Source organism: Echinops telfairi, unplaced genomic scaffold (assembly GCF_000313985.2).
Source record: "Echinops telfairi isolate 266 unplaced genomic scaffold, ASM31398v2 ScPeMD7_7420;HRSCAF=8458, whole genome shotgun sequence".
NCBI lineage: Eukaryota > Metazoa > Chordata > Mammalia > Afrosoricida > Tenrecidae > Echinops > Echinops telfairi.
Window position 1 is genome coordinate 53,510,093 of NW_022111320.1, and position 14,835 is coordinate 53,524,927.

General features: G+C 61.9%; 1 protein-coding gene across 1 annotated transcript; it reads right to left on the reverse strand.

The window, feature by feature from the left end:
- Positions 1 to 1,402: 1,402 nt before the first annotated feature.
- Positions 1,403 to 14,466, reverse strand: LOC101648820 (store-operated calcium entry regulator STIMATE). Its single transcript, XM_004715276.2, has 7 exons — positions 14,399 to 14,466; positions 12,380 to 12,475; positions 9,899 to 10,020; positions 4,334 to 4,446; positions 3,556 to 3,633; positions 2,655 to 2,804; positions 1,403 to 1,978 (listed from the first exon to the last, which is right to left on the reverse strand). Exons 2-7 carry the CDS (start codon positions 12,442 to 12,444, stop codon positions 1,865 to 1,867), a joined length of 642 nt encoding a protein of 213 aa, XP_004715333.2. The 5' UTR covers positions 12,445 to 12,475; positions 14,399 to 14,466; the 3' UTR covers positions 1,403 to 1,864.
- Between the last annotated feature and the right edge of the window lie 369 nt (positions 14,467 to 14,835).

Here is a 14,835-nt window from a genome sequence, read left to right on the forward strand (position 1 = left end):
CCACTGGGGGATTTCCAGGGCACACGAGGAGCCTGCTTATCACGCCCACCACATGCAGCTTTCCCGGCCAGGCGTCCGCTGTTCCTGAGGCAGATGCTCGCCCCAGCTGCTCGCCCGTCCGTCTGTCCAGCCAGCGGTGAGCTGTTCCTCCTAAGGCACACTGGTTCACAGAGGGCAGTTGGGCAGCCGCGGCCAGGGAACCCCAGGAAGGAAAGCCTCGAAGGCAGGAGGGGGAAAGGCCACGCTGTCCAAGCCACAGGCCGAGGCCCTGCGTGATCAGACACCACGACACGCCGTCCCCCTGGGAACACAGCCCTTAGTGACCAGCAGGTGGAGGGCTGTGCGCCTCACCTGTCCCCCAGCCCCCTGCCAGTATGGGACCCTGTCTCCCCTCCCCGGCTTGGGGAGACCCGGAGCTCAGAGCTCTGGGCGGAATCCCAGGGCCGTGGGAGCAGCAGCTGTGGGCACAGGCTGCGAAGGAGCCCCACAAGGGAGAGGGATGGAGGGGTGCTGGCACCATGAGGGACGGGCTACCGCTAATGAGCCCTGTCTTGTCACAGGCAAGTCGGTGCAGTGGGCGGAGGCACTGGCCCTGGGCCTCCTGAGTGGTGGAGTGCACTTCCGGCAGGTAGGCAGATGCCCCGCTCCTTTCCGCGCTCTGGCACCAGATCCTGGCCGGCCCCCACGTGCCCAGGGACGGGTGGCGGGCAGAGCATGCTGCAGCTGTCCAGCTTAGCGGCGGCCTCAGTCCAGAACTCCAGGTGTGTGTGAAGCGTGTTTCGTGCGTGTCCAAGGCGGACGTGGTTTCCCCCCCCAGCTCCCATGGTGCTGCTGGGCTGTGACAAAACGTGGGCCTCTCCTCGCATGAGACCCCCTGCGGGTTGCAACACATCCCCAGCGCCCAGGGGACACAGGCCTGGAAGCCCCTTGTCCTGCCCATGGGCCCGGAGGGCTGGGCCCCAGCTTGGTCCACGCCAGCAGGGAGGACTCGGGGGTGAAGGTGCGGGCCCAGGGCTGCAAGAGAGCAGGGCCCGGCTCTGCGGAGGCTCTGAAGAGAGCCGGAGGCACACAGGGGCCTGGCCGTTCCCCCCCTCCGACAGACTTCTCTGCTTCCCTTCTCGATCCAACTTCACTCACGAGGACCAACACCTGGACCTGCCTCGGCTGAGCGCTGGCCGTTTCTGCCCCACAGGGCCCCGAGCTGGCTGAAAGGGGGCAGAGCCCTAGCTTGCTCGCCGCCCCGCCCCCAACAGCAGCAGGACTTCCGACTGTCCCCTCCCACCAGTTCACACTCACACCCACGGAAGGCACACAAACGCACTTCTTTGGGGATTAAAAAGAGATTTTTAAATACAATAGTATGAAAATATAACTTAAAAATATAAAAGTCAGAGAGCATACGGAAGACTTAAAAACTAGGTTGTGTCCATTAGTCCCAAAGGTACCTGTAAGAATCAACACAGAATCGGAAACGTGAGCGTTGGCAGCTGGAGGAGCTTGCTCAGAAATCAAGTTACAAAGCCATCGGGGTCGGGGCACCGGGTGGTCCTCACTCACACTCTCCGCACCTCGGGGATGCACGGGGGGATGGATGGGCGGACGGGCACGTCGGGCGGAGGGTGGGCGGGCGCCTTCTCCCACAAGGCCGGCCGGTCACACACGCAGGCAGGGGCTCGGGATCCCCACGAGGTGGTTTGGGACAACAAAACTCCTCACTTGCATATTTGGTCAGTGTTTGTAGTGCAACTGAAGGGGCCTCCACTGCCTGCAGCCCCGGCCCCTGGTAAGTCACAGTGGTCTAGGGCGGGCGGGGGCAGCGGGAGAGTGGAGGTAGAGGGGCAGGTGTGCTGCAGGGGGCTGAGGGTCACACAGGCAGCCCAAAGCGGTGCTTCTTCCTCCCGGGCTTTGGAGCCGTCAGTCTGTGGAGGTCCTCGTCCATGTCCGACTGCTCCAGCTCGTCCTCCGCCGAGATCAGGATCTGAGGGGGAAAGGGGCCTGCATCAGCCCCTGGGGGGACGCCTTGGAGAACAAGACATGCTGGCCCCCAAGATTCACTGCTCCCAAGGCATGTGCAGCTGACGGACAAGCAGGACCGAGCCACAGACACCCACTCTACCAGTTCCCCCATCCCCTGCCCAGTCACAGTGAACCAGGGTGCTGCAAGCAAGAGCCCCCCACGCTGCTCTGGGGGGTTTCTGGCCCGGCCCAGAAGTGGGGACGGTCAGTCGGTGCTGCAGCAGCATCAGACTCCAGCCCACCCTCTTCCTGCCTCAACGGAGTCTCCCTGAGGGCCAAACTCTCGACCTCAACTCAAGATGCGGCTCCAGGTACTCTCAGTGGGCCTGCAGGTTGGGTGGAGTGCCCTGCGTTCTCCAGGCGGTCAGTCTCTGCAGGGGCAGAGAGCCCCGCCTGTCTCTCCTGGAGCAGCTGACCTGTGGCTAGCCACCCAATGCGTAACCACCAGGAGAGGCTTGGGGAGGAGGGAGAGGGAGGCCTCAGCAGGCCCTCGGGATCACCTTCTAGCTGGCCGGCCAGCCCCCTCCTGTCCTGCACAGGACCTCGGCCAGCTCCTCCTGCAGAGGGGGGCACCGCCCACCCACCAGGTTCTGGGGCCAGCAGGCAAGGGCGCAGAGCGCCGGTCCCGGGCAGCGCACCTCAGACTCGGAGTCCTCGTGGGATGCGGCCCTGCGATAGCGGACCTTGCTTCCGTTCCTGGAGTCCTGGCTGCCCCCCCTCTCTTCCAGCTTGGCCTTCGTCTTCCCCTTCCTCATGAGGAAGTTGTCCACCACCCAAAACATCAATGCCTGCAAGAGGGACAGACGGGCTGTCCAGGGAGGCCCAGCAGTCCTGGGCCAACTGGCGGGGACCCCTCGCTGCCCGGATCCGCATGAAAGTACCCAGGACCTTGGGAAGAGCTCCCCATTTGGGCCCCTTGCAGCCCCCCTCCTCCCTCGCACGTGCTCCACTCCGGCTCTCCCCACAGACGGGATGGCCATCCTTGCCCCAAACACCAGGAAACGAGTCCTGGTGGCCCGGTGGTTCAGCGCTCAGCTGCTGAGAGGTTAGCGGGCGGGTTGGCCTGTCAACATGCACACCCAGGAGGCCCGGTCCCAGGGACCCTGCAGGGCGGCTGTAGTCAGCACGGGTGTGACAGCGTGCGGTCATTCAGGCAGCAGGGCTGGGCTGCATCACATACCCCTCTTTCCCGAGTCCGGCCACCTGCCAGCTAACCACGTGGGGGTCCTGCTCTAGGGGCGGTCTTACCCATGGGCACCCCTCAGCAGGACTGCAGGCTGGGGCCCTGGGGGTGGTCTGCCTTCTGGGAGGCAGTCCTGTCTTCCTGGATGGGGTTGGGTTCAGGGGTCAGCACAGGCTCCCAGAGACACTTGTAAAGAGTCCTGGGGCCCAAGGTGCGTTTTCCATCAGAGTCAGAGCTCTGCGGTAACCAACTGCGGGTGTGTGACCCTACCCTGGGGTGGGGCTGGGCCACATTTGGGCGGGGTTTGGGAGGGGTGGGGCCACAGTGGGGCGGGGTCTCGGCAGAGCGGCACTGACGTTGACGAAGAAGGGCACAATGAGCATGACCACGGCCAGCTTCAGGTCTGGGTTCTCGATGGGATTCAGAAGGGACACCTGGAATGAGAAGCAGGCCGTGAGCTCAGAGCGCGAGCCTGCCCGCAGGGCCTGAAGGGAATGAGCGGACTGCGGTGGCCCTCTTGGAGGAGGTGCTTAGGGGGAGCCGAGGGGCGGGCCTGGTGGGCGCCCCCAGCCTAATAGACATGGGCCTCACCACCTCCCAGAGGGCAGTAGCTCTGAGAAGCGTCTCTAAATTTTTCATAAAAAAAATACAAACATCCACCAGACAGAACCACACAGGGCCCAGATCTGTGCCACCTGTTCCCACACGCCTGCTCAGCTTGGTTTCGGAGGGTCTCCCAGCAATGCAGCCACCGGAACCGGAGCCGGTGGGCTCTCGGGGCCATCCCTTGGTAGTCACGGACCAAGGATGGCGCCTACCCTAAACCACCAACCACGGGAGTGGCGTGAGCGGCGTCGGTGGACGTGGAAACGTCCTGCAAAGGGACACCGGGTGGCCCGCAGGTCCCCTCCTAAACAGCCCACTGTCCCTTCGGCCAGCAGCCACCCGGCATGATGGGCACCAACGTGGAGCAATGCACTCCAGCAAGAAGCTCCTGTTAGTGAGAGCCGGCCAGCGTGCCTACGACATGTCCACGTTCAAAGGGCAGGAGGGCCACTTTCGGGCAGGGAGCAGTGCCTGTGTGTGTGTGTGTGTGCGTGACGGGGCTGCGAGGCCCCAGGAAGGCAAGCAAACCTTTTTCCACTGAAGTATCAGGAGGACAAGGGAGACGACAGCTTTCTCAAAGACCATGATGACGATGTAGAGGGCGCACTGCCCGGCCCACGCTCCGCACTGCAGAGGGTCTCCTGCAGGGACAGGCAGACATCGTCACACGGGGGCTCCCTCTCTACCCGGCTCTCAGAACCCTGAGTGAGAGCCCGAGTGCTGAGATTCGCTGCTTCTCCATCAGCTACGACAGTCGTCTGCGAAGGAGCCCCCGCCCGAGAGCACCTGAGTGGCCATCCTTGATGTCCACTGAGAGATGGGAAGACATCATTCCAATGGGCTGAAGAGGGGAGAATGGACGGACGCTCACAGAGGCACAAAGGGGCAAGGTGGGTCTGAGCAAGCCCCCAGCACACAGACGGCCCTGGAGGACGAGCAGTGCTCACACTAAAAAACACTCTTGGACAGTGACCGTGGGGTGGGGTGGGGTGGGGAGTGGGGCGGTGTCCTGGAGGCAGGTTGGTCAGAAGTGCTGGGGCAGGGATGGGGCAGAAAGGGCAGCAGCGGCTGGTACTGCTCTGTGCTCCAGTCTGGACTCGTGGTGACCTGCAAGTGGACACGTGGGAGGACAGTTGGGGGACACCATGCGGAGACGCAGCTCTGACAGAGGGCATCTGTACGTGTGTTCGTCTTTACTGCAGAGACCCACGGGAGCAGGGCAGCACATGGGAGGTCAGAGATGAACACTGAGACGGAGCCCAACACCTGGGGGATGAGGTTCTGGCCTTGGGGGGGGACGGGGTCAGAAGACACCACAATCAATCAGTCAACGGGCACAACTCGTCCACAAGGGCAGGATCGATGCGGAAGTCTCATGAGTAGGGACTGGGGTCTCAAAGCCCGTGACGTGGAACTACTGGTCTCTCCCCATCTGGGAGAAGAAGTGGAGAACATGGAGAGACGTGTGGATACCTGGGCCACACAGGCATCGGCCTCCAAAGCCCGGAGATCGGAGACAGTAGATGGTGCCCAGCCAGTGTCCCCACTGCTCTGAAAGGGCTCACGCTGGAAGGTCATGGACAGAGGGGAGGGCAGTGTGGAGCAACACTGAACACCATGGATGAAGCAGGTCAGAGACAGGTGGTCCCTTCCGTAGTCACCCCTCAGGTGTGGATGGGAACCTGCCTCTAGAAGACGAGACGGGGAGCGTCTGCCCGTGACAAGGGTGCAGGGTCAGGAGAGGAGGTGGGACGGAAATGGGAGGCCCTGGGGGAAGGGGCCCAAACCTGATGGAGTGAAACAAAGGCTGCGTCCACAGCTGTGGGACGTAGTCCCACTGTGACTGACCCAAATCACAGCAGAAAACTTCAATAAGAGGCAGGGGACGAAGCCAGTAAGCAGCGTGGCGGCAGGGACTCAGGCGCTGGCTATCTGCTCTGTGGCAGGGAGCGAGCAGGCATGTCTGCCAGGAGGACCCGTAGGGCTGTGGTGTTTGAGAGCTCATTCCTTTTCTGCCAATCCCGCCCCCCCCCCCCCCAAGCTCATCCTCCATCCCACTTCCATAAAAATCCTGATCTGAGGAGTTCAGGGCCCCGTGGGGAGAGGCGGAGGCCAGGCTTCAGGAAGGAGGATGGCGAGGCTGTGTGTGGGTGACCAAGGCCAGCCTGCCGCCCCATCAGGCGTCACGGCCGAGAAACCACGGGCCCAAGAGTCCTCCATCCCAGCCATCGGACATGCGGGCTGCGGTGCTTCCAAAATGTCCCCACGGGACTGGGCGGCCAGGGGAGGTCCAGCCCCTCGGGGGATGATTGGCATGTGCAGAGATGGGCAGGTCCAAGGGGTGGGCGGGGGGCAGTCTCCCCAAAGTGGAGAGTGGAGGTGGGGGAGCCCGTTGACATGGACAGGCCAGCGGAGGGTAGAAGGTAGCCTTTTAGGGGAGAAGGGCCCTTCCTGGCCCTGAGGGGGAGCGCAGCGCCAAGAGAGCCTCGTGTTTCTCATTCCAGCCTTCCTGGAGTCCTGGCTGCGGGCCTGCTGCCACGCCCACGTGGACACACGGGGAGGCCTTCAGGCGGCTGTCATGGACAGTCCCTTTTCTGGGGAGTCCCTTCTCCAGGGACCGACATCCAGACCCTCCCGAGCGCTGCCCACTGGCAGAGAGGAGTGCTGGGCGGACACAGAACACGGCCTCTGGCGTCCAAGGGCGGGCAGGCAGGTGGGCGGGCGTCCCTGGAGCTCAGCGTCCCAGCTGCACTCGAGTTCGGAGCAGCAGGCACCCTGGTGGAGGTGGGCAGGGAGCGGGCTCTCAGGGAGGATGAGAAGGAGCCACCAGTGAGGCAGGAAAGGTGCGGCTGGGGCTCAGGTGTCCACCAGGGATGCACACGTGCGGCCAAGCCCACGGGCAAAAGGCGGAGCCTTGCTGGGCCTGCGACTTCCTGGTGCCCAGGATCCAGCCTCCAGGTCTGTCACGGGACGCTCACCCTGGGCCTCAGAAGTGAGGAACTGGGGTGTCACAGCTCCCTAGGTCAAGGGGCATCTAGTCTCAGCGGCACTCAATCAATTCTCGGACTTGGACTTTGGGGATGCTGCTGTGGGCGAAGGTGAGCTCCATGGTCAAGGGCATGACACTGGGGGCCAAAGGGAAGAACGTTACAGACTGGATTGTCACCCCAAATCTATGCTGTAAACCCCAGCCTCTTGCCTGTGGTTCTAAGCCCAGGGACGCTGTGGGCTGTGCGTGTGCATGTCTCCCGAGAGACACAAAGGAAACAGACGTGTGGGGACAGCGCCGCGTTCCACAGAGAGTGAGGGAAGGTCTCCCCGCTCCCTCTACCTCGATGCACCTGTGGGCAGGCACTGGGCTTCTTACAGCCGTCCACTGACCAAGACAGGCGCCTGCCTCCCCAGCTGGTTGGGCAGGTAACAGGTATGGTGGGCAGAGCCATGCTCCCCGGGAGACATTCACATTCGAATCCCCGGAACCTGTGGCTGCTCTAGGTTACGGGCAGGGTCCAGGCTGGTTCTAGGGAGGTAGCTCAGCCAGAACCTGCACACGCACAAGGCCTCCTCACCACCGCAGGAAAGGCAGACTCGGGAGGCAGAGGCAGAAGGCTCCCACCTCCACTGCTGCGGTTTCTGAGAATGGAGGGAGAGCCCGGTGCCACAGGAGGCAGGCGGGGAAAGGCAAGGAAACCCCTTCTCCCCAGAGCTTTCCACCACGACCAGACCTGCCAACAGCTTGATCTTAGAACCCCACATCGGAACCCCAAGCTCCTCAGCGAGTGGCAGGAGCAGCCATGCACCCACGGCCGGTACCCGCACACCGGCTGCCCTGGCTCTACCTGGGGACACCTGCCTGGGAGACGCCAACCCCTACCCCACAACCTTCTTCCCTGCTGTCCACTCTTGGGGCTGGCAGCCGTGCAGGGCACAGGCCGGCCCTGATGCTGCAGCACCAGCAACCACAACTGCTCTGCACCCCCGCACCAAGCCGGGAGCAGATGCTGTGGGTGGGGCTGCCTGCGCACTGCCTTCCTACAGCCCAGCAGGACGTCCTGCCTTCCAGAAGGTTCTCTCTCTCTCACACACACACACGTTTATGCACCCACTGGGCGATGACAGGAGTGGCAGAGCAAGAGGAGGACCAGTCTCCACATCACATCCACTGGATCGTTACAGTCCTCCTCTTCAGAGGTAACCCTTTAGTGAGCGTTCACATGAGACACGATTACCTGTACTTTCTTGGCCCATTCAGAGAGATCCATCCACATACCTCTTCCCCACATCTCCTTGTCACCAATTTTCCAGTCATGTTCCTTCCAGTTCCCTGAGCACCCAGCAGAGTCATGAGCCACAGCCCCTGAATCAGTACACTGTCTCACATCTGGCCAACTGGACGGCCAGGTGCCCTGCTCCAAGTCCTGCCCGTTGGGCGGCTTTCCCTTCACCTGTCCTTCAGGGAGGTCCCAGAAAGGGGCAGTCGTGCTGCGGCTGTCCACGTACGAGTGGCACCTGCATGTGGTGCAGAGCCACCTGCAAACCAGGTGTGACTTTGCTGTTCCTCTGTCAACTTATCACCAGGAACTCCCCAAATCCACCCCGTCCTGGCTTCTTGCCGAATGGTCCCGGTGACAGCCCTCAGTGCTCACTGTTCCTGTTCACTCTGCGACGGCAGTTGGCTCCCGGCCTCCAACATTGTCAGCTGTGCTTCCAATCAACCGCACGCTACTGGGCTGGATAGAGACCCCACACTGAGCCCCTGGATGGCCGCTCTACAGGACAGAGCAGAGCCGCTCCCTGGCTGCTGGAGCCTGGACGCTCTTGGCGGCACGGGGCCTCACCGCTCTCCGGTGGCGGAGGCTGGCAGCTCTCAACTAGGCTGAGTGGGCAGCAGCCCCCGGACCCCCCTTGATCTTCCTTTCTTAGAGTCAAGCATGACAATCTCTACTTCCTGAGCTAGCCTGCTACTGAGCTGAAAGGTGACACCAGGGCCTCCAGCCTCAATGGGAGCTGGTGTTGCACCACATTTTCCACCCGTTTTGCCAGGATCCAGCTCTTGTACCCTGATTAGAGTCGGCCGTGGGAGCCAGGCACCACCAAGCTTCAGAAGGCTTGTAACAGCCAAGGAGCAGCTCTGAGCGGCGTTGCGGGTGGTAAGAACCAGGGCCCCCTCCCCCTATACACACACACTGCTGTGGCTCTGCACTCCTCTGGGGGCCTGTTCTGTCAGTGGACATCCCAGAATGTGGCCCGTCCCACCTCCCCTAAGCCCAGTCCTCCTTGCGGCCACAGCACACACGCACTGCGTGTCGGGCACCATCTAGGTCAGTGACTCATCGAGCCCGTCACTGGGCTCAGAAAAGCCCTCTCCCCTCACGGAGACACATGCTCTGTACTGAACATTTCTAGAAAGACCAGACCACTCCCAGCCGGCTCCTCCTATGCATGTGAGCCCCTCTGAGCCGGCAGCCTGTGGGGCGGGAGGGCCCCTTGGGGCATCCAGTTACTGCCCCACTCTCCATGTGCCCCCTCGTGGCAGACGCCCCCCCTCCCACCGGTGGGCAGTGGCCTCCATCCCTGTGTCTGAGTGGGTGGATCCACAAGGCCCTTCTCACCAGCCCCCCCCCCCCACTGCCTGAGCGCCGAGCCAGCCTGGCAGCAGCTCCCACCCCAGCTAGTGCTGCAGGGCAGGGGCCTACAGTCAGCCTGCAGTGGGGGATTGAGGCAGCCTGGCCCGGGAGAAGTGGACCACCCCATGCTGCCTGCAAGTCCCCAGCCCCTGCCGATGGCACAGCAGGGTCACAGGACAGGAGACAAAGCTCACCACTTCCGGCCAGGACCTGTCACATGTGCATGGCAGGCTGTGTTGGCAGAGTGGGGTGGCCTCAAGGCCCTTGGGGTGGGACCCCCACTGCTCTCTGGTGCGAAGCAGCCAGGTGACTCCAGCCGCCTCCCTGCCATTGGAGTGGAGCCCCAGCCGGAGAGGAGGAGTGTCCAGCCAGACCCTCGGCCGCCACGTGGCAGGTGGACACAGCCACCAGCTTTAAACCTGTGGAGCCAGCGCTGCTCGGCGTGCAGATGGGTCCCGGTCATTACCGTACTCGCCGAACCGCAGGGACTCCCACTGCTGCCACTCCACCAGGACACCGACAGCGCGCACGCCCGCGTAGATGAGCAGCATGCCCACGGTGGCGTCCAGCAGGAAGTTGATGAGGTACCTGCGGGGGGGCCGGGCCGAAGGTCAGGGGCTGCTGTGGGCAGCACTGGGCAGCAGCTGGGTGGCCTGTTCTGGGGGTGGCCTTCCCTCAGCCCCACAGCGATGAGCTGACAATGGGCTGGTGGTCACTGTGGCTTAGCAACTCGAGGGCAGGCGGAGGGCGGCCAGGACCGAAGGATGGCCCTGTCCCACCAGGTGAAGAGTCGACGTTGCACACAATCCCTGAGCAACACGCCATGGGGCCTGAAGGTGCTGCTGCAGGAGGAAGGGCCAGAGAGGTTACTGCTCCCTCAGCCCGAAGGTCAAGGCCCAGGGCACGTCAAGGGCTCCTGCTCCATGGGGGAGCTCTGCTCTGCACAGAGAAGGCACGGGCACGGTGGAAGGAAGGGAGCAGTGTGGGGACAGAGCGCCCGCAGGGCCCATGTTCCTATAACTTGCGCTGTGAGAACCTCCTTCCCTGCTCCCAGGACGGCTCCCCTGCTCAGGCTGCAGGGCCTGCACCCAGCAGAAGCTGCCACAAGCCCAAAGGGAGGTACAGAAGCAGCAGCAGCCAAACCCAGGCTTGGCCTGGTCCCCAGGGACACTGTGGCCCCCGTGTGAGAAACACCAGGGCCCACAGGCCACTCCCCTGCCCCCGTGCAGGCACAGCTCCATTTTGCTCAGTGCCTTCCCAGGGGGGGGGTGGTGGTGGTGGTGGTGTGTGTGTGTGTGTGTGTGTGTGTGTGTGTGTGTGTGTGTGTGTGTAGAGGCCTCGGACTCCTGCCCACCTGCCCTTCCTCACTGGAACCGCAGGGGTCACTCTCAGACCAGAGCTGGAAGACCGCCAGCCTCCGGCCACTACCCCTGAGCGTCTAGCTGGGCCCTGGCCCTGGGCTGTGAGGCTCTGGGGCACTTGGATTTAATAGGTTTGACACGAGCCTCACACCTGAGGCCCCTTGTGAAGATTACAAAGACTCCTGCAGGTGATCACACCTGCTCATGCAGCTACTGAGACTGCTCGGAACTGGGCTCTGGGACCGAGACTGACAGGTCTGTCTTCCGTCTGAACGAGTCTTGCACACCCAGTTAGCTGGCAGCAGGCGTGGGGTCAGTCTGGGTGAAAACCCACACCACGGCTGCTGGCGGTCAGCGAGTGCGCATCTGTGAACGTCTCAGTGGGAGCCGCGCCTGGTACTCAGCACCCCAGGAAAACCAAGCTCAGGCCGTCCAGTTAGTGCCACCTCTCAGCCATGCTCTCGGGGACCCTCGGATCCACAACTCTGCTGGGCAGGCAGCCTCGTCTTCCCCAGGAGGCCCGGCGGTGGGGGGTTGAACAGCTGAAGGTGCAGGTAGCAGACGGGGATCCCACATTACCAGTGGGTACTTACTGGGCCTCACACAAGTGCATCATTGTTAGAATCAAAGCAAAACAAAAGACAGAAGCTTGGGCTTCACTGAAAAAACAAAACAAAACGAAAGTGTGCGAAAAAAATCATTGCAAAAAATGAAATTTATTTTTAAAAAGGGAAGCTTTGAGCCTTATGGACCGAGCAAATGCTGATCAGACACAGCTAGTTCTGGATTATGCACTCACTAAGCAAAACAAAAACAACAGTGGGCATAAACACAAATGAATGCTGCATAGGCCCCGCTTAAAAAGAGTGTTCCGCTAAGTACAAAAGTGTAAAGCATGCCTCTGTTTGATGTTGTGATTCTTTACAGTGGAACAGCTCAGGTGTCATTGCTATTTTAAATAAAGAAATGACAACTGAATTAGGAATCAAAATTTGGGAGGCTCCCCGCCCCCCTGTAGCCTGCCTGAGGCATTGGCCACTACCCCACACTCTGGCCTCCCAGTGAGTGTGCGCACGGCACAGGCCTGTGCCCCGAGCACCACCGACAGCCTACTGATGCGTTTCAGCCCCTTCTCCACCCTGAGCCAGGCAGGCTGCCAACGCCCCCCAAAGCCTGTCCTGCTCTCTGCAGTGGGCGATGGAGGTGCTGCCAGGGGAAGAGACGGGGCCACGGCTGCACCACGAACCAGGGCAGGGGCTGTGGGGAAGGCAGGCTGCATGGACAGGGCAGGACCGACCAGAGGTCAACGCTGGCCAGCACTAGAGTGTCCCGTCCTGCCCACGGAGCTGCCCCTCCTGTGTTGGCAGCAGAGAGCCTGAGGGTGGAGAGTGAGGGCCAGCACCCAGGGGATCGTCACCATTCATGGCCCCAAGGCCAAGGCCAACTGCCGCCACATGGGGGACGCAGGGGCGACCCCTCAGAGGAGCGGTGTGCCCACACGCGCACGTGTTGGAGGGGGCAGGGCCTGCCTTCTGGCCAGTGGGGGGCCTGGGGCCGGGCCTGTGGAGGTCACAATGGATACTCACAGAGAGCACGGGTCCTCCTCGGTAAGGTCCGCCAGGTACACGTTTGCGAAGTGGATGAAGAGCATCCCGATGGCTTGCTTGGATGTGTCCAGGAACCTGGAGGAGCAGACGCACCCTCTGAACCGGACGAGGTGGTCCGGGGGAACGACGGGCAGGAGCTCTGCTGTCTGACTTACCGCTTCCTGCCATGACCCTGGGGTGGCCCACTCTCACTGTGTCTCCTGTCGCTGATGTGTCCCACAAGGCACCCCTGCTTCTAAGAACCTTCTGGATCAGAGGGCCCAGCCCCACTTGCTACACGGTGGCGAGACCTGACTCAGCTACATCTCAAGACCCGCCAAGACCTGCGCATTTGAAATCCCCAAAAGGCCACTGATTGGAAATAGGCAAAACGCGGGCTAAGTTTCCATCCCCTTCTCTCTTGCTCCCTGCTCTGTGAAGAAGTTCCAGAAGTCTGCATCCTGGAGATCCCACCGGCTTCACGCCCACGTGGGCATAACGCCAGGGCCAACGAGACCTGGCCACGCCCAGCACTGCCCTGACACCCAAGGACCCCAGTGCTGCTGCCCTTCACACTGGGTGGGACCAGGGGGTCACAGGGAGGAAACAGTGTTTCGTGGGCCACATGGTCCCCCAGCAACGGCTGAGCGCCTCAGTGGGCCTCCCCAGTGCGCGGGCGGGGCGACGAGACAGGCCGCGGCAGGGGCCTCAGAGGAGAAACGGACCAGGTTGCCCTGCTGTGAGCCCCTGGCCCTGCGCTCAGGTGTGACAGCACAGGGGTCACGCCATGGACCCCTGGAGACTCCAGATCCTGGCTGTCCTCTCTGCCTCCCTGCAGGCTGGGTGTCACAGGGCGGGGGGTCAGGCTGCTGAGCGGAAGCCCGGGGGGCTTGGGCTGGGAGGCTACGCAGGTCAGTCCTGCGCCCGAGGCTGGGGGCAGGTTTCCAGGCCTTTCTTCTGAGACACCCCTCCTCTGTGGACTTGGACCCCCACTGCTGCACCAGCCAGGCCTTCTCACTCGAGGGCAATCCGTGTGGAACACGGGCCAGACCTGCCGACCCTCACAGCCCTGGGGTGGGAGTCACACGTGTAGAGCTAGAGGCCAGACTGGAGTGAGGAAAACAGGGTTGACCAGAGACACGCCTGACATCTCACACGGGCCCTGTCCTGGCACCCCTGCATGCCCTCTTGGAGGCAGGAAGCATGATGGGCACCGCGTCACACCACGACTAGACACGCGTCCTGGGGAAGAGTCCGTGCCGGGCTCAGGAACTGGCTGCTCTTTACCAGCAGCCAAGCAAGCAAAACAGACAAGTTCCTCTTCGACCCGACCCCGAGGCTCGACCGCCTTCAGCATGCCAGGGGGAGTGTTCACAGCTGTATGCCTGACTGGCCTCCAAGGGGTTGCTGATGTTACTGGGGCAGAGGACGCCAGTGGGCTTGCTTACCGTGGTGCCTAACAATAAACTCAAGGCCACGGCAGGTCCTGGAGATAGACAGGCTGTTGTAGGGCACACCGTTACTGATGACCACGTCAGCCAAAGGGTCCACACGCTTCATGTTCGTGTAACCGAATGCAATGCCTGCCCCCACTGCCCCAAAACCAAGTAGTTTAACAAAAACCCTTCAAGTTCACCACCATCAAGTTGACGTCCACTCACAGTGACCCTACAGTAAGGTGACCAGATGTCCCACTTTTGGCGGGATAGTCCCGATTTTTGGCATTATAAAAAAGGCCCAATTTTTGGCAAGAATGCACGACAAGCTAGGGAATGGTCTATTTGGTCCATATAGACCAAATTTTTAATCAAGAACCCCACCCTGCCTTGCCCCCCAGTCAGTGGTGTCCCACTTTAAATCTGGTCACCTTACCCTACAGGGCAGGGTGGAGTTCCCCTGTGAGCTCCCATCTTTCTCCCTCAGGGCAGCCAGTGGGGTTGAACCGCTGCCCTGAGGCCGGCATCCTAGTGCGTAACCACACACCCTGGGCCTAAGCAGCCTGCCCAACTTAGCACGTACCATATCCTCCACGGGCGCCGCTCATGCTTTGGTTCTCGGAAGCGTTTGACTGCAAGGAGAGACAGGCCGTCAGAGCAGCAGCAGGAAGCCGGTGCCGGACCCAGTCTGGCTGTCAGCTCCCTCCCAGTGTGGCGCCGGACGCCAGGGTCTTCCCATCAGGAGACATGACAGAGAGCACCCAGCCGAGCCAAAGAGACCCTGCCCTGCTGACAAGCAGGGACTGGGAAGTTACACACGAGGACTCGTCACAGCGTGCCCATCCTCCTCACACGAGCACGGGGTGTGCACTCCCCATCTGTCCACCTCCCACAGAAGCAGGGCTCAAGTAGTGCCCAGTCCGAGCCAGGCACTGAGGACTCGGCATGGTTAGGATTCCGGCAGGGCAGACATGTCATGAGGCAGAGTGGCATGTGCTGGAGGAAGAAGACATCCAGGCA

Bases quoted from the DNA above. Each gene is read 5' to 3' on its own strand.
- LOC101648820 (XM_004715276.2), bottom strand. From the start codon at position 12,444: ATGCTCTTCATCCACTTCGCAAACGTGTACCTGGCGGACCTTACCGAG. The intron at 10,021-12,379 runs GTGAGTATCCAT...GCCCCCCCGCAG, and splicing joins GAGGAGGACCCGTGCTCTCT to GTACCTCATCAACTTCCTGC. The intron at 2,805-3,555 runs GTCAGTGCCGCT...TCCCTCTTGCAG, and splicing joins TTGTGCCCTTCTTCGTCAAC to GCATTGATGTTTTGGGTGGT.